This window comes from Fringilla coelebs, assembly GCF_963513975.1.
Source record: "Fringilla coelebs genome assembly, chromosome: 1".
Classification (NCBI taxonomy): Eukaryota; Metazoa; Chordata; class Aves; order Passeriformes; family Fringillidae; genus Fringilla; species Fringilla coelebs.
This window is the reverse complement of record NC_140028.1, coordinates 133,025,380-133,045,034: the sequence shown is the minus strand read 5'-3', so window position 1 is coordinate 133,045,034 and position 19,655 is coordinate 133,025,380. Positions and strand designations below refer to the sequence as shown.

The window sequence follows — 19,655 nt, the reverse complement described above, 5'->3', positions numbered from 1 at the left end:
ACTGATGTCAAAAAGCTTGCAGTAATTATTCACTAAAAAGAAGACATTAAAAGTAGAGAAAGTACCATCCACATTTCTGTACATTCCTGTCCAAAATGTTGATGTTTTGCCTTCAAGTGGTTCAAGGTTGTAGGTCAGAAAGCTGGCTTCAGCTGAGTCTTCAACTGAGACCAAAGAGGCACCTAGAAGACACCGGGAAAGAAAAATCTCAAGATGTTTCACAGGGGAAAATATTCTCATTAAATATTCTCATTGACAGTTTGTCCTGTCAACAAACTGCTTCAACAAACTGCTTCAACCTGAGTATCAGAAAAGAGAGGGGGAATCTTCTCACCCAGTACCAGGTGTCTACATTTGCCATGGGTTTCACTGGTAGGTTCTTATTGACCACATGACAATATATACTTCCAGTGAAGATAAAGCCATAATAAATTCTGCTGGAGAGTGAATGAATCTCTGCATAATCTGATGGGAAACCAGACACCTATGTCACATTACCACCAATGCCATAAACAACAACGCTACAGACTTATGAAGTCCATCAAAATCAATTTTCATCGCTTTCCCAAAGAAGGAAGTTGAGAGAATGAAACGTCACAGCAGCCCTGGTTTATTCATATATTACCCAGACTAAAAAGCTTTCACTCCAGTGGTACAAAACTGCAATAATCAAGGGAGAAATTAGATCAAGAATACAAAAGATGTAAATTCCATTAAGCTTTAGTGACTGCTGTGGATGAAGCTGTTTATCTCCTATCAGGGTCTGAGTACAAGATTTCTATTTTCATGATCTTCACTCCAGGCCACACACCTCCTCTCATCCCTGCTCCCACATGCATGAGGCAGTGTGGGCCATAGGCTTTCCATTACCTCTCAAATTAAGGCAATAATTGGATGCAACTGTGTTGTCCAACACTTGGACCATCCTTGAACTCACAAAAACACATAACACATGTTCAGCTTTCCGCAGTTAGGAAAACAAGTAGGTTTTGTTACTTGATACTTTTGATACTTGTTTTAGGAGAAGTAGGATACTCACCTAGTCGAAGGCATTCTAAAGACGCCTGGGCCCAGTTTCTTGAAGATGAAGATTCAATGTAGTAGCAATGACCTCGGAAAGGGATCCAAGATCTGTGTCCTTCTGACTCAGGACACTTTCCTGGAAGCTGAGGGGGCTCAGTGGGAGCTTGAACTGGTTAAAAATAGTTTAAAAAAAACCACGTGACTACTTCTTTACAGTCACTGCCTTTTGATTTTTGCAGTTTTTGACATTGCAAGTTTATTCAATAGGAGAATAAACAGCAGAATAGTGTGAGTCTTAGCTTTGCAAAATTTGTCTAACACTACTGATATAAAGTGATAGCTATTCACAGTCACACTAGCTCTTTCTTACTATGTGTTTGCCCTAACTTTAAAGCAGCCCAATTCAACCTAAGTAAATTCTAATGATTTCATCTACTTAGCTCTGGAAATAAACCCCAGCATCTCTAATGAGATGTTTATTAAATTGCAATGGTCAGATTTCAAGTTCTTACCATCAGATTTTTTGCAAACAGAGAAGTAACTTTCATTGCAGAATCCTGTCTTCCAGACTCCAGTAATGTCCAGATAGACACAGCCCAGTTTTTGCTTTGGCTCCCCTTCAGCCCATTTCGTGTACTTCATTCTCCAGTTATCAATCCATTCATAATGGCCATTGGTCTAAGGAAACAAACCATCAGCTGGAATGATTAAACTCTATCAATCTACTCTATCTACATAGTACTTTGTGCTAAAAGGATTGGGGCTCTCTTAGAAACCAATAACAAATACAAATGGCTCAAACTTTGACATTTTTGTTGTGACAAACAGATATTTATTGAGAAATACAGCAGTGCAACAAGTACTTCTCAGCAAAATGAAATGCAATGTGACATTGAGTTAATGTTGAACTTAACAATACCTTTAATTTGGGACTAATAACAATTTCATTTAAAATAAATTGTGGGAGTGAAATTCTGATGACTAATTTTTGCACTACCTCTTTCCCCAGAAGTTTCAAGACATGAAGATTATTTTAACTTGAAATACATTTAAATCAGTAATCATTTCCCACCAAAACTGGGTAACTCAATGATTTATCCTGCTGATTAATGTTAGAGGCATCTTTTGATTTTTGGGAAGTGGTGTGCTATGTTCATGTATTTGGGTTTTTTTTCATTTGCTCAGCCAAATGGTGTGTGTGGGACAAGTGTCTTTGCCAAGAAGAAATCAAATACTGTATTTAGATATGCAAATACCAAACAACTGAGAAAGGGAGACAAATGCAATTAAACTTGGTAAACTAATTAATTATTTTGCTAAATATCCTCAAAAATGTTAAAATATTCATAGCAATAGCACCTTCTTATACTTCTCAAAATTAGGCATAATTTTTAAAATAGATGTTTTCTTCTGTAAATTCTAAAGTATTATTATTTTATATCACATATATATCACACTTATACCTGAAATATATAAAGAGATATTCCAAGATTCTAGACTAAAATGCCTTATTTGGACGTGCACAGGGTGGAATATCATATCAGAAACAGTGTGAAAAGCTAAAGAGAGATGATAACACTTTTCAGTTCCTGACATGCCCATGAGAAAAGCAGCATCATGTTCAATTAGTTTAATGCTCTTACCACATTACTGTTAAGACCAATCCACACAGGCACCCCATACTTTAATATCTTCAGCCACAGGAATGAATGACTGTAGGTGTCTAAGACACTGGAAAGGTCAAATTGATTTTGTTTGCAGTTTTTCCGTGCATCCTCCCACGTCATTTTGGTGCGGATGAACAAGTAACTACTGTTCCCAAAACGGATAATGTTGGATGGGGATGAAGTTGTGGAAGGCAGAAATTCAGCATCTGTAAAATAAAGGATGAAAAAAGACCCATGTACTTGTTCAAAAGGTGGGTATGAATTTACAGTGGTTGCAAAAAGAACGAAACAGAAGTCTTCCTTATTTCATATTCCCTGGTTTATAATCAGCATGGGTAATATGCACTATGCTTTAGGCCAGCAACAGTAGTAAAATTCAATTACAGAGCTGTAGAAAGGAAAAGAGCTGCTTAAAGCAACTTCTGATAAAGAGTAAAGGAGCATTCTGTATAATCATCAAGAATAGTATTACTGAAATTACTTAGGATTAGGTCACGATTTTTTTTTTCATAAAATCTTTTTTCATCAAATGAAAATGTTTGCAAAAACTGTTTGGTTTCCCAAAGATTTTTTCCCAAGGAAAAAAATGGTCACAACAACAGAGCAGTCCTTAAAAATTACTCAGATACTTAAACACAGGATAGATTTAAACACTTTCAATCTCTTTTTTGAAGGCAATTTTTCTCAAGTTCCATGTAGTCAGGTTACAGTCTCATTCCAGACAGTTTATGCTACATGTACAAACCAGTATTTTCCATAACATGTTTTGAAAGCCAATGTGCTCAGAAAATTAAAAAACTATGGAACAAATGTCATATCAAGGGTCATACTAGACACAAAGATGCAGATACAAATTCCAGTTCAGGAAAACAGCAACACAGCATTTGCTGGAAGGGTCAGATGAGAGCAGTGACTAACTGGACTTCTGACACATTCAACTATTTGACCCTTTTCTTCCTGCCTGAAGAACAATTTGTGCATTTATCTTTATTGGAAGCAAAATCATGTTTAAACCCACATATTTAAGCAATTTCCTGGGGGAAAAAAAAAAAAAGAATAAGAAAAGGGTTTGGTTTTAACTAAAAAGAAAATTACCTGCATTAATTTGGCATATATATCCTCTGCTGTTATCACAACTCTGATCAGCCCACTTCCCTGCTTCCTTGACAGATTTGTTTTTCATAGCAACACAATCAGCCTCGAGGCAAAGAGATACAACATCAGTTAAAAATAGCTAGAATAAGCATTTATGAAACTTTTGACCCCCATTTGCCTCTTCAGACACAAGTAATGCTGTAATTTTAGTCTCATATCTTTTTAAGAGCACAAGTTTTAAGCTACACAAATGATGTGGAAGTTCTATTCCTCTTACACTTCCCAAGTTTCTTTGTTACTTTCCATTGCACTACACTGGGGTGAGTAAGAGGACCAGAGGAATTCTAGTATTCTCAATCCCCAGGCGTACAGCATGGAGAGGAGTCACAGACAATTTAAAGAGAAATTAGATCAATCATTGCAGAAAAGACTGGATAACTTTGCCCCAGAAATAAAACAGAACTCCAAATTCTACCTAATTTTTTTCCTCCTTTAAAGATAAAAGGTGCTCACAGGTGCTCCTTTCAAAGACACAGAAAGGGATATTACACATAAAAATCAAATTTCTACATAAAAACATAATTCAAGAGAAATACAGGTAGCACAATCAAGTGCTGTAGTTCCAGAGTACACACACATGATCAGAGAGAAAGGAACTCTGTGACCTATCAGGCTTGACAGAGAAATAGAGAAAGTGATCTTCTGGTGGTTCAGGGTTTTTTCCCTTGTAAAAATTGAATGTCTGTCTTTTTTATATAGAGTTGTGTCCTTTCTGCAACTGTGACTGGCAGAATTTGCTGATGTGTAAGACACCTGTGTCAGGGGAGTGTTTGTAAATGCCCCCTTGCAAACTACAAGCCAGCTGGGAAGCCTGCCAAGTTCAGGCACAGCTGCCACCAGAGGACGAGGAGGATGTTCTCATTGTTGTGCTTTTGGGAAAATGCCATGGGGCAGGAGAACCACTTCCCTCTTTACACAGCCCATGAGAGAAGACAGGCTGAGCACAAAGGCTGTGTAGTCCTCACAAACTGAAAACTGAAACAAGTCTGTGTATGAGCACTCCACGGATCCTGCCACCAGCTGATACAGCAGCTGCACAAGGGCTCAAAAGCTTCACTCTACCTGGATTTATATCCAACATGTAGACAAGTATGAAGGTACTAAGTCCAGCAGTGACATACCTAAAATCCCCACAAATGCATGAATTCAGTCTTAGGCAAGGTGGGCACTGGTCTCTTTCCCCTTGTATAACAAGTGACAGGACAAGAGGAAATGGCCCAAAGTTGACATAAGATTGGATATTAAGAAAAGTTCCATCACCAAAAGAGTTTTCAGGCTTTGGAACAGGATGCCCAGGGAAAAGTGTTTCAGTCACCATCCCTGGAGGTATTTAAAAGATATGTAGATGCAGCACTTAGGGTCATGGTTTAGTGGTGGCCTTGGCAGTGCTGTATTAACAGTTCAACTAACCATCTTAGAAGCTTTTCCAACCTAAATTATTCTATAAAATCAAATTTCAGTGAACAATTTGTGATTGCTACTTACCTGGCCGCTGTACGCATATGAACCCACGTGTCCCGACGGGAAGCCTTTGGCCCAGTTTGTAAAGTAAACCCCTGTTCCATCTGTCCAGAGGAACCTCATTTCATGATTTATGTCATTTAGTCCAATCCATGTCTCAGAAGGAAAATCTTTTAAATGGAAGGTAAGGAAAGCTAAAATAAAAAAAAATGAAAAGAGGAATAATTTTAATATAGGACAGTTGAAATATTTGGTCTCACTGAAATTGGTGATATTAAATACTTTCTCTGAAATACAGAACATTCCACTGCTGATAACACAAGCAGGTGAGATGAGACTTAACAGAACTATTAAACACAAGCAAATCAATTATCAGTGCTTTGCACAGTCCAGGGGGGTGCTGATGTGTCTTAGCTAAGGTGGCAAGCTCACAAATAGAGCAGGCTAGGCCAGCTGATATTCATCCATTATGAACATTATGAATTATATTCAATCTGCTAGTCCATGATACATTGAATGTGGTGATAAAATGAATATACCATGGCTTTTGCCAACCAGTGCAGTCATGGTTATGAATGTTTTTTCCTCTGAAATGAGTGAATTAATTTCTGCCTGCTCTAATTAATTTCACCTTCCTTCAGCATTTTTAAATGTATGCAGCTTACTCCTCCAGGAATGAAACCTGTAGGTTTTTTGCCAAACATTTGCATTGCTGGTCTGCCAAAACTAACAGGAACTCGGGCCTTTATGCCTGCACTTCCTGCAATGATAATAGTTTTGTGCTAATAGCTCCATTCCTCATTTCTCTTTTACCTAGAATTCAAGTCCTGTACATGAATTAACCACTGCAGAAATTATATATTATATATTATACATTATATATTATATATTATATATTATATATTATATATTATATATTATATATTATATATTATATATTATATATTATATATTATGTTATATAAATATATAAATTATAAATTATATAAATATATAAATATATATTATATATTATAAGAATATAACTGTTTGAAAAATGAAAGTTTGATTCTTCAGCTCTTCACAAGTGGAAAACATAATTGGTACTAAGTTCTTATCAGCAGTTTAAATTAAAACTATTTAATTGCTCAGACTTCAATGCATTGTTTTACAATGGTTGAGTTTTCAAGGTGCTCTCTTGAGCTCACAGACAGTATGTGTTTTGCAGCATTTGTTTTTCATCACATTCATATGTAGGATAAAACACTATGGCTAAAAAAAGAGTCTATCTATCTAAGTCAGTCTAACATCTATCAAGGTCTTCTCCCATTTTTAGTTTGGACATGTGCCTTGTTTATTCAAGCAAGGGGTAGCTTTCCCCCTCTCATCTCCCTGGGGCATGGATGCAGCTCTTGGGTTCATTGCATTAAGCTCCTCCAGTGAAGAGAGTGGTATTTCTGTGTGGAGAGCTCTGGGTTTGGGTGTGAGCACTCAAGCCTGTTTCAAGCTGTCCACAGGCAGGTTCTCATCCTAAAGGTGTTCTACCTGGTTTAAAAGGAAAGCCATGCAGCAAGTTAATGCCACCTAGTGAAACCACATTGTTTGGATTAGAAATTGCAGGGTCCACCTGGCATCATGTGCAAGCAGAAAAAACCACTACTTTGGCTGCCAGGACAATATGCACGTATATATCTCCCTGAGCCAACACTAAAATTTGGTAGATTCAAGTGAAGACCTCATTGTAGATTTCTAAAAATTATATGTTTTGGAACAAAAATCAAATATTCAATCATTATTCAAATCTGTTTGTATTCAGAGAAAAACCCCAGCCAGCCTGTAAGGATTAAATGTCATTTCATCTAGCTGCTACAAAACTGTGCACAGTACCTTGCACTTGTTCATTAGGGATCGAGGCCAGGTTTCCTCCTAAATTCATGCAAGCTGTTCGTGCAGCATGCCAAGTAACACGTTCCTCTTCTGTAGATCCAAATATTTTGTAACACTAAAATATGAACAAATTATATATTATCTTCACTCCAATATCCCTCAATTGGTAATCACTGTTTTAAATAGAGCAGGATGGAAAAATGGCAGTAAAATAATGCATTTATCTGAAAAAATAAATTCAAAATACATTCAACTTTTGATGAACTTTTGTGTTGGTCCTAGTTCTATAGAAAATTAGAAGTCTCACTAAAGTGTTTTGCTCAAAAACTAGATTTGATATGAAATCCCTAGAAAATAAGCAAATCCTGACTTTTCTATAGACAGCTAACAGTGCTAAGTTATGCATGACTGATCTTAGTCTGCCTGATCATTAATTTTACCCTACAACACATACCATGTTAGTAAAGTTAAGGAAGACAAAATGTAGTCAGTAAAAGGGATTACAGTTTGGTTTAAAAACACCAAGATCAAGGCATCAATACTTTAGGAATTCTGACTAAAGGTGTACCAAAACATTTGAAGAGCTGACTAGAGAATTGTCTTTCATCAACTGCAACTGAATTTGCTTCATTAGAAACATCAGAAAAGCACTTTTCCTACAAAACAATGGATAGGCAAACAAAGAAAAGTGTGCATGTGTCATAGCTCTCTGAATAAAACTGTTTTACTAGGAAACAGTATGATTTAAAAATTCTCTTGTTTTCTGTTTAATGCTTTGCCAAACATCCAGCTCAGACCATATTTGTTATGGTACCTTGTTACGAAAAGAAAGCCAGGTTGGACGACATCCTCTTGGACTTGGAAATGTTGTTGGAGGAACAGTTGAATTGATGGAACTGTTGTGCCTTTCGCATATGTAGGGATTTGGATAGCCACAGTTTATATCATTCCAAAATCCTGGGTGTAAGATAAATGGGGAACTGTATGACACCACATCTCAAGCTGGTTAATGGAAATCCATTTCACACATGCTCACATATAGTGCTTTTGGTTGAAAGATAAGATCAAAGCTGTCTCTCAGTTTATTATCATTCAATATCAGTGTCTAGGAAAAAATCTGTCACTTTTTAGCTGCAATTGCATAAGGTTAGAAGCTTTGTAGAACCAGGTATTAGACATTTCATAGCGACACATTAGGTCAATTTTAATAAAAAACTATTAAGTCCTGTAAGTAATACTATGGTCTACTTAAATAAATTTTTGTAAAAGAGAAAAAAAAAAACAAAAACAGGAAGAAAGGATGCTTCACAGAAGAAAAAAAGTTGTGACACAAACACACAAATAATGAAATTCACGAAAGAACATACAAAACTCACCTAAATTCTTATACATAACGACACAGTTCTCATCATTATTTGCAAAGTTAGGTTCATGTGGTGCCCATGCCAAATAATTCACTGGAGTGCCATCCATCCAGCTTAAGAAAAACAATCCAACAAAATACTTCTTTAACATAAAATAGAACTTCTTCCATGTTAAAAAAGTAACTTTTTATTGTGCTTAATATAGCTGCTCATAGTAAAAGGTTTTTTGTCCAAATTGCCTCTTTACTAGTTGCAGTAAACTTACTCTCTGCTCAAAGACATACAAGGTAAAATATAAACAATGGAAAAGCTGAACATCCATGTAGATTAGGCAATGAGGAACAAAGCTGTAACCAGGAAAATTATTAGGACACATCTTTCTAGTGGTCTGCAAGTGACAGAGGTGCCCAGGCCCATCCTTCAGACACATGCACAAGGTACTTAAAAGTATATTCATCTTGGGGTCCCTAAAACACCTTTTCAGAGGCTCAACTAGCACCCTAATTATCCTCTGGAGGTCCCTCATCATTAGTGTGGACTATTAGGAGAACTGTTGTCACTGTGGACTGTAGGGAGGAGAACTACTAGGCATCTATCCAGGCACTTCAGGCGCAGACTGAACTGAATCCAGGCCTAAATAAACATCACATGCCAAAATCAATATGGTGCTGCATACTGACATTCAGAAAGGCTTGCAGAAAACCTGCTTGACCTCACAGCGTGACAGCTATCATTGTTCTACAAAAAGAAAATAGGCTTAATTTTGTTCCTCTATTAGAGTCTGTTCTCAACAGTTAAGGATGGGGTAAAAGAACATTTTTATCTACAAAAATCTTATATATTTACAGCTAGAACATCTACTTACATTTTCAGTATATAAATCACATAATAAAGGAAACTAAAATTCCTGAATAAAAATTCAAAATACATTAGCTGCAGTGTATTTTTTTTGTCTAGCTTTGAGTGAATTTTATTTAGGAAATCTGCAGCATTTCTTCTGGATAATCAAGAGCTAAATTAAGATGTAATTAAACCACTTGAGAATACAATCATTTTTAAATTATGACTCAAGACTGGGTGTGACCTACCTCGTACGTTGGTCAATACTCAGTTGTAAACCAATGAAATATGCATCCTCTTTGCCATTTTTCAAGATCTAGAATGAAAAAAATAAAATTGTACAAATGCCCTCTATTGTCATATAAACCTATTATGTTACTGGTGAGTAATATACCTCAAACTGACAGAGGATATGAACTGGATACATATCTAGCTACAACATTTAAGTTAAAGCAGCTCACACCTGACAGTCCACAGTCGAACTTCACCAGAAGGTGTGGTCACTGTATCAACACTTCTCACCTTTTACTTAAAAGCCACTTGAAATCAGCACCTATTGCAGAGTCTCTGCAGTGGACTTTATCTGACTCATTTCTTGCAAAGACCAGCCCCTTCTTACATTTTGGATATAAATTGATACATGTCCTTGTGTCCTCTCAATGTCACTCTTCAGCCAGCTCAGGAAATGTTCTATGTAGTTCAAATATAACTTTTAAGCATATTCCTGATTAAAAATAAGTTGACCTCAACCGGCATAAAAAGCAACAATTCCAGTTATATAGGAAATAAGATTTCAAAGTTCTTTCTCATGGCATAATCCATGTCCCAGTTTCTTCTCTCTCCAAATTATATTCTCACAAGAAGGAGACAAAGGAGCAAACTTGAGGACCAAAAACAGACTAGGTAGACAATAGCTCAGCTAAACGCATAAGATTTAAATCCAATGTTCTGAGTGTTGCATGTAAGTCAACTGCTGCTTTGATCCACTACTTAAGATATCCTACAAAATCATAAATCATCAGTGTAATACTTTTTTGCTAAAATGAAGCCACAGATCCCTTAAAAGTTAGCATTAGTTCGTTCTTCATACTAATCTGGCTTAGTACAACTGCAACTTCACTATCAAAACTTGTAGGGAGAACATCATGGTGAAAAGGACCTGAGCCCATGCTCACTTGCTTTGGATGGTTTATTCCATAGTATTAATGATTTTTCTTACATATCGCCAGAGGAACTTTCTTTCACTTTCACTGTCAATGACAGAAAGGTCTCCAAAGTTCTTTTTGCAGAACTCACGTCCCTCTTCCATAGGAACAGTCTCCGTGCTGAAATAGTACTGTTTGTCTTCGTGTATGATCCATCCATCCTCAGTAGTCCTGTATTCTGTAAGATAATTGCCAAGCTAACTGTTCTGCTCCTGAGATGCAAGAGTCCTCCTTAACAAACTTTTAATGCTTTTGAACACAAACACACACAATGAGCAACAGCAGTAGCACCTACCGGGTGTAGGAGATTCTGTTGGTTCAGGCTTCACACTCGCCCCTGTGACAAAAAAATATTTATTATGATTGTATACTTTCTGTCTGAAGAGAAGATATTTACTGTGTCTGACAGGCATGTTTTAATATTGACTATCATGGTTAGCAATGGATTTAACACCAAAAGGCAGAAGGAACTAAATAACCTAAATCTCTTTTTTTTGGTATAATATTCAATTTTAAATATGTAGTCTTATTCCCTGAGGCTATTCCTTACATGTAAAGTATTATAAATACCTTGAACTTTACCCAAATCAAGTAACTTTTTTACTCATTGGAAGCAGTAAACCTTATGTACCAAAGCATTAACTCTGTTAAGACAGTTGTCCTGGATCTCCATCTCTCTCTCTCTTCTCCAGGCCACAAATACTTGAATTCTGACTTAAACCAGAGGCAGCAGGAATGCAGGCTGGGTTATCATCTGATGGGGTGCCCTAACTACTACAGGGTGAGGTTCTTTCCATCTTTCTCTGGTTAAAAGTAACTTCTACCTTGATCTTACAAATTTCCCTAGATAAAATCTCACTGGAAAAAAAATCCCTTTTTTTATTTTTGCTATGGCATCATGGAGATGGGATCTTGAATGTCATCATTAGTATCTCAGGAAAGGAATTTATTATACAGAAAAACTGTCAGTTTAGGCTTACCAATTAGCTTTTTACTAAAATCTCACTAGTAATGACATTTATTAAGAAAATCTATGCCTAAGAAATTCTCTTACCAATAAAAGGCAGAGGTGATATTTGTCAATAATCTAATGCAACATCTTTATTTTTTGCTCATCTCCGTCCCACTATAAGAATGCAGTAAAACACTTAAATGTGCTGCACTTTCTAAAAAGGTGAAATTTAGATAGATGCACTGTTAGTGAAACTCAAGTGTTCCCTAAATTATAAATATTTTCTTGATATCTTCAGTAAATAAAAAGCATCCAAACACATATTTCATGAGCAAGTAATCAACATGTGAATATAGAAAAAAAGTATCTTGAAACAGGCTTCATCCTCGAACTACACATTCTTATCAAACAAAACAGCACCTGAGCCAAGTGAAGGAGGGAACTATTCTTATAAAGAGGTTTTGAAATTTTTTATTTCTTACAAGTAAGGTAAAAGTCAACCAAGACCATCTTCTTATTACACTAATACACAGGAGTAAGGAATACCTTTTCTTATTTGGCAAATCCATCCATACATATAATCACAGTGCCTGTCATTCCAAAGCATGCTGGAATCACCACTGATCTCTGTACAAAGTTCAACTCCTTGATAATTATTTGGTTCTCCAAAGCCCCAGTTTTCATACCTCACCTATGACAGAAGAAGTTTTGTGAAGATTCTGTTATATGGAAATAAAGTAAGGGAGAGAGGGAGGAGACAGCATCAAAGCACAGACCTACAAATTGTTCCTATTGTCAGGTCAAAAACTGAGGAGGAAACGAGAATCCTCCTGTGCAAATGCTGACACTTCAGATTGCAAATGGATTTCAGTTTAGGTAACAGTTGTTTTTGTACACACTTAGAAGAATATGAACATTTTTTATGGGACCTAAATTCTTTAAAATACATTTAATAACAATGTTGGGGCATGCTACATATTGATATTAAACTAGTTAAATATACAATACGAGTAGAAGAGGATATTATACAGATGCAATAAAAATGTTGGCGTTTTCCTCAGAAGAAGGCAAACTCCTATTACTGCTATTATAATTTTTCTGTATAAAATCCAGTTTCAGGTTTCTGTACCGTAAATACCCATCAATATATCTTGACCAACCTTGCATCAAGCACACCTACATCTCCAAAATCACTTTCATCTCTACAGTTTTATACTTTAGTTTAAAGTGCAATAAGTCAAACTGGCATTTAAAAAGCGTCTTCATCTCCATGGAATGTAAGCCATTGCAGAAAATGAGCAAAGAAAAGAACAACTAAAGAAGGACTATTTTACACAAAAAATCCTCACATTCATAAGAATATCCTTTCAGCCTGCATGTATTTAGTTTCCTTGTTGATTCAATGTGTATCTTCTTATCAAAAATCAGTATGTTTTAGCCAAAAATATCAAGCCATGAAATTGCTATTCATTAGCTTTCCTAAATAGTACACAATACAGAGGGTTATGATTGAGCGTAAAAATACACATAAACTACACATAAATAAGAAGCACAGGGAATGCAAAATAACAGCTGTGGAAAATTAAATTACTCACTGGAGATCCATCACTCCAAGCAAAGCCATCATCAGGATTCAAGTAATATAAGCCTATCCAGAAATTCTGGTGGTAATAGCCATTGTTTCTAAAAAAAAATAAAGTACCAATACTAATAAAGGCATTACAATCTTTTTAACAATCTATCATTTACTACAGTTAACATTTCTCTAAGGATAACATAATGCTGTTAAAAACAATAAAAACCAAGGTGGAAATAAATTAAACATAATGCTGTTAAAAACAATAAAAACCAAGGTGGAAATAAATTAAAATGCAGCTGCTTCTAGCTGTTATCATTATGCATTAACTCAGATTGAAATACAGATAAGAAAATTACCAGATACAGCTCCTGTACATAAAGTGGCTTAATGCCTTTGTATAATGGTTCACTGGCTACTGTTGCTCCATTTCTCAACTCCTCCTTTTTTCTGTAAAGGCACTTACAGCTTTCAAACAGAGAGTTACTTTATGTTTGCATTTGAATCGCATTTTAAAAATATCACCTTCAACTAATCCTTGTCTGCCAGAAGACACACTTTACTGATTAATCTGAATATATTCCGTTAATTTGTGGCAATGATGCATCTGAGCCTTCTTCCTTACTGTAAAAACACAGCAGGGATTCTAGTATGGTCATTGCATTTTGCAGGGCCATGATGTTTCAGTCTTGCTTCCTGGTTAGCCAGGTTAGTACAAGATCCTTGAGCCTGGTTTGTTCTGGGCATATTGCAAGTGTTAGCTTTTATCTTATCTAGAAATCTCACACCTGATTATTGCAGTTCTACGACTTATTAACCTTATTTTCCTTTCTAATGTAAGGAAAAAATAATCTGAAGTTGCCTCTGCTTTTTTATTAGTTCATAAAAGTGACAAAAATCAACATATTATCCAGATTTATTAAACTGTTACAATTTTTGTACACTTACGTGAAAACGACTGGCATCTGTAGTAATTTTATATTATCAACAACTCCACAGTAAATAGCTTTACTTCAGATGATAAGTGCTGCCTTAACTAGATGTCTTGCCAATGCCATTTCAGCACTAGGTTTTGAGGTTACTGCTGCTAGTCATACAACCACTTCATCAGCTCTACGCTTTTGCTGCGTGTTTGACACAGACAGGGATTGCAGAGCAGTTCATACAGCAGCAAACACAAAACCAGCTAAGCAGAAATATTTCAGGGCGCCCCGGAGGCGGCGGGGTGCCCCCGGCCCCGCGGACACTCACGCGATGGAGCGCCAGATCACGAACTGCTCCTCCTTGCCGTTCACCGAGGCCAGGTCTCCCCCGATGGAGCGGCAGAACGCCTGCGACTCCAGCCACGTCCTCTTGTGCTCTGCTCTGGAAAAAGGCTAAGGAGAACACTTTGCCATCAGACCATATAGAGCACAGGATCAAGAAATATTAGCTACCCAAATGCAATTGATTTACAAATGTATTCTGTGGGGGTTACAGAAATTCTGAGTACAGGGCTTAGGAGTGTTCTCTGTGAAACACAGGCTTGGGATGAACTCTTTAAGTCAACTTAGCACATTGCTGATAGGAGTGTCTACTGCAAGACAACAACCAGACCACAAACTTGCTAGAACTGGAATTTAAGAACAAAAGGTCAAACCTGAAGATTTGTTTTTAAAAAGAATAAACAAAACTGTGAGCATTTCAGTAGAAAGGAAGAAGACTTCTACATATAATCTGGAAAAAAGATTATGAAACAATAGGACACACATATGCCAATTTTTCTTGGGATCACAGAATATACTGTGTCGGAACTCAGGACATCCCTCTGGGTGTCCAGAGTTGCCGGGACCCCTGCCAGGGTGCTCAGAGACCTTGGCACAGAGCCTAGAACACCTGTGGATTCAATTTTGACCCATGGAGCGAATTGCCAGCTTTGTATGAAGACCTGCAAGCCACAGCAGTTTAAGTAGTGTAATAATAAAATTATCACTGGGTGAAAAAGTAGATTTTTGGGGTTTCTAGAAGGGAGGTTTCAGGGACAAGATGGAGGGATTTGGGCGTGTCCAGCCTTTCTTCTTCTTCTTCTTCCCTGCCTCCACCTTCTGCGGTGATGTTGGCACTTTTAGATTGGTTTAGAGTAGAAACTCACTGTCTAGTATAGGTGATAGGTATTGGAAATAGGTATTTAATTGTAGATTGTAGATAGGTATTTAATTGTAAACATGTTACACGCAGTTTTTAGTATAAAGAGATAACACCGCCCCGGGGGCAGGCAGCATGCCTGGAACTGTCCTGCTGGATGGACCTCGGCAGGGCAGGAGAAAATTTTTATAGATAAGAAGCAATAAACATCTTTGAGACCGAGAACTAAAGAACTCCCACTTCTTCAAGCATGTGGGCTGAAACAGAGACTTTTCATGGACAGGGTCACAGTAAATTGCACCTTTCGAGAATTCTGAGTTGTAAGAGACCCACAGGGATCATCAAGTCCAACTCTTAAGTGGGCCATAACGGGATCAAACCTGCAACCTTGGCATTATAAGCACTATGCTCTGGCAAACTGAGCTAACCACATGTATGTGAAGCAAACAGAAAGTACCTTAACACAGAAATATCCAACATACTTACTTTGAAACAGAAGCCAATACGATTGCTGGAGTCCCAGCCTTCTGGACAGCGGGGGATGGGAGTTGTGGTGGGAACAGGTGGAAGTGTCACTCCTTCTGCCCACACTTTGCATATGAACTTTGCCTTTTCTTCACATTTTATTACATCCCATAGTCCACCTGCTATTCCAGTCCTCATGGCAACACAGCCTGGCTTTCTTCCTGATTGTCAACAGGAATGCAAAAAAAATGCCATTTAGGGTCTTATAAGTGAGAAAATTTCATGTTCCATCCTGGCAGAAATAAAGTCGTGGTGCAGAGTCAAAAACGTTTCTGTCAGAGCAGGTCCCCTGGAGGACCTCAAAAATGAACAGAAGGCTGGAACACCTCTCCCACAAAGAGAGGCTCAGGGAGTGGGGCTGTTCAGCCTGGAAAACAGAAGACTCCAGGGAAACATTACTTTAACTACTCAATACTTAAAGAGTGCTTAAAAGGTGAAGAAAGACTTTTTACCAGAGCTTATAGTGACAGAACAAGAGACAATCATTTCAAAATGAAAGAAGGTAGATTCAGATTGGGCATAAGGAATGAATTTTTTTTAGTATGAATGTAGTGAGTAAGTTTCTTCCCAAACTCATACTAAGTATAAGCTCATTTCAGCACTAGGCGGGAACTTTCCAGCCATGCTGGATTCTTGGGGAGAGCAGTCTGATGTATTTGAAAGCCATTGGGCATTATGTCACCAAGAGAGAGCTAAAGAAAAATCTTCAAGCAGTGAGTGACTTATTTCGGGCCTTGGACCAATTAAAGAGCACAGAGTCATACCTACCAGGCATTTCAGAATTCCAGTGAGTAAATAAGACAGATTCACCATTAGACCACTTGAATGTTCCCTTTTCTTCCACATCTGAAAGCCCAATCCAAAAGTATTTTTCTGTTTTCAGTCCAACCAGGCTGGTCAGATAGGCTTGTTCATATCTGTTAAAAAGAAATTAGTCAATAAATTAATACTGGTTTTTTGGGTTTTTTTAAGCTGCAAAAGGCTTGTTATTTTCTCAGAATTAGAGCTGCATCTTCTTGAAAGCATAGCTGGAATGGATTTTCTTTAGCAAAGAACATAACAAAACCATTAAATATTAGATATTTTGTAAGCTTTGATATCAGAGTATTTTGCTTTTTCTCAGATGCCCAGTGAATAAGATGCCCTAATCTTGGACTGACAGGAAATTGATGGTAAAGAAGAAACCTGAAATGCCTTATGTTTTATACCACTTATTTTGTGAGTTTCTTGTACTCTTGTATTTTATTTCTTGCTTCAGACAAATCCAAAACTGGAAAAGGAATCTCAGCATTACTGAAGTTACAAAAAGTAGAGGCTAAAGTAGTATGATACTAAATTATAAAACTAAGGAACACTGCAAATTAGATCCAATGACTGGGCAAGACAAGTTATATTTAGCAAAGAAACCTATTTAGAGGCAAAGCCTGTCATAGTTCACTATGGTGTTTAAACAAACAGCTCTTAATAAATCAGAGGAAATAAAAAAGTCTCCTTCTAACAAGGTGTGGTCAGAAGGCCACATTAATGTTAAAACATTTTTATGGCAGCTGCCGTGCTGTGTTTATGGAGCAACCATTTGTGACAGCTGGAGCTTTCACAGTAGAATATACCAATTTTGATTACATAGAAACAAGAGATTGTGTAAAGCATCAAGTCATCTGCAAGAAAAATATTTTGTTTCTTAAACTTTTTATTTTTCCTGTATTTCACATACAGTAATGTGCACCACTTCTCCAGAAATTTTGCACACACTGAACCCTGGCTTCATTGTGACAGATTTTCGGGTACCAAGCACTTTACATCATTTGATTTCTCACTTAATTTTTAAAAGTTCCTCAATTCAAAGACCAGGTAGTTGAAAATGATATCCTCTTGCTCATTTTTACTACCTTTTGAAAGGAATTCAGAGCCATATCTCTTCATTTAGTACTCAAAATTGGATTCTGTATTCCTCACTCAAGTTAGCCACCACAATTAAGTAGAAGATATAGTTCTAGTTTTCATTTGACAAAACCATCTATATCAATACTGATTTCACAGCCATGACCTACTTTCAGTATAAACCAGATTCCTGGATTTAAATTTACATGTAGAATCTGTGAGAAGTTCTGTACTGACAGATAGCTGTCCTCTGAAGCTAGAGGCTTGCCCAACCAGAGTCTTTATTCTGATGTGCAGGTGCAGATGAGTTGAGTCCTCATGTGACCCCCTCAGACAATTAGACATTTACATACCTGTCTTCAACTGTTGCTAAAAAAGCCTGATGCCTTCCACAGGTTTGATTTGCTTGAGAAAATGTTACAAATGTATTTCCAATGAAGTAACAATAAAAACCATGTCTTTTCCAGCCCTGTCAAAATAAATGTGAAGTGATCACAAAGGGAAAGGGAAAAGGAAAGGGAACCAACAAAACAGAAAACTGATTTATCCCACCATCACCTAACCACTAGTCAAAGGAACAATGTAACTGAAAAAGTCAGAGTGGAAGTAGTTTTTTAAAATTTTGCTTTATAAAACAATTTTTCATATTTAATTATTTTCAATCAATGAATTCCACTCACAAAGGGATGAGAGGCTTTGCTGTGCACCTTTTGTGCTCAGAGCAGGACTGCAACCAGCACATAGGCATCATGAAATCACGAGGACAGTCTTGAAAAACAAACTTCAGCTTGAATTTTCAGAAAGGGGATGACACCTCAAACAAGTTTTTGTTAATTCTTAGCTAACATTAAAACTCACTCCCAAAGTTTTGTCATTCAAATATAGTTTACTCAGAAACATGCTCTCAGAGAAGGTTGTTGTGATCAGCCACAGTCCACAAAAAATTTCCTCTGGTGGTTTTTAATTTCTCACTTTTGAGAGACTTTTTTTTTCCTACAGGTATGAACTTCTTCTGTAGGCAATGGTAACATCTGTAATATGAGGAACCCTTTATTTCCTCCAGCACTTCTAAGGATTCCAGATCCTCTTTACAAATACTGGGAATAATCATCAAAGACTTTTTCTGAAGCTTTGTAAAACAGACTTGGAAGACCAGGCAATTTCTTCAAGGAAAACAAATAAGATTTCCTACGACATAATAAATTTCAGTAATTTTTTATAATTACTGGGTGTTATATCATTAGAAAACAAACATGTAAAAAATAGATCTGCTGGCAATTCAGAAGAAGCACAATAGATTCATTTTATTTGGCTGGTGGTAATGAGTTATTCAAAGTAGAGAGCACTGCTGAGACCACAGCAAAGCCCTGAGAACAGTATTTAGACAGGGACACCCTTTCTGCTATGAACAATTTTGTAGAAAACTGTAGCCAGAGCTGAAGTGAAGCTGATGATAGAGGCAAACTCTTTAGGGAAGCTTGAATGCCAATCAAGGATAAATGGTCTGCTGCAGGGATAAAAGGTTTGAGATTCGGTTTAAGTTCCGGAAAAAGAAAGTGGGTATCAAGAGCCAAATTACAGTCATAGATTAGTTTTAGTCATATTTAGTCATTCTGCCATAGAAATGAGAAGACAAACTCTTCTGATTATGATGAAACAGAACCTATTTTTCATGTTTTTTCTGCTACCTAGGTGACAGTTTCTCTTTTTTATCATTCTTAGCAGCCTATTCAGATCAAACAGCTTTTTCTTCACTTACTCTCTGGCAGCCCATGTCAATAGTTTCCTCTTCTGTAGGAGCATCTGACATAGGTTTCCTTTTACAGATGTAGCCAATTTTCTTTTCACAAGAATGGTCTGCCCAAAATCCATCCTGAACATACAAACAGAACATCAGTCAACTGTGCTTTATTCTCCAAAAGAAGCTGGTTTATGCTTCTAAGTATTTAATATTTTTTTGCTAGCTTTCAATGGAGAAAATCCTTCATCTAAGTTCAATACTTAATTCCAACATTT

General features: G+C 36.9%; 1 protein-coding gene across 1 annotated transcript in view; it reads right to left on the bottom strand.

Annotated features, from left to right (window-relative positions):
- Window positions 1–19,655, bottom strand: part of LOC311163446 (macrophage mannose receptor 1-like) — a 50,531-nt gene that overhangs the window by 5,178 nt on the left and 25,698 nt on the right. The window contains exons 9-27 of the mRNA XM_084222299.1: window positions 19,399–19,512; window positions 17,993–18,108; window positions 16,527–16,675; window positions 15,720–15,919; window positions 14,361–14,485; window positions 13,129–13,216; window positions 12,080–12,224; window positions 10,877–10,918; window positions 10,596–10,759; window positions 9,625–9,692; window positions 8,549–8,649; window positions 7,987–8,129; window positions 7,173–7,287; window positions 5,331–5,500; window positions 3,786–3,888; window positions 2,667–2,896; window positions 1,536–1,701; window positions 1,040–1,192; window positions 66–182 (exon numbers count right to left, since the gene is read on the bottom strand). Coding sequence (XP_084078425.1) covers window positions 66–182; window positions 1,040–1,192; window positions 1,536–1,701; window positions 2,667–2,896; window positions 3,786–3,888; window positions 5,331–5,500; window positions 7,173–7,287; window positions 7,987–8,129; window positions 8,549–8,649; window positions 9,625–9,692; window positions 10,596–10,759; window positions 10,877–10,918; window positions 12,080–12,224; window positions 13,129–13,216; window positions 14,361–14,485; window positions 15,720–15,919; window positions 16,527–16,675; window positions 17,993–18,108; window positions 19,399–19,512 — 2,509 coding nt within the window. The remainder of the gene's footprint in view (window positions 1–65; window positions 183–1,039; window positions 1,193–1,535; window positions 1,702–2,666; window positions 2,897–3,785; window positions 3,889–5,330; window positions 5,501–7,172; window positions 7,288–7,986; window positions 8,130–8,548; window positions 8,650–9,624; window positions 9,693–10,595; window positions 10,760–10,876; window positions 10,919–12,079; window positions 12,225–13,128; window positions 13,217–14,360; window positions 14,486–15,719; window positions 15,920–16,526; window positions 16,676–17,992; window positions 18,109–19,398; window positions 19,513–19,655) is intronic.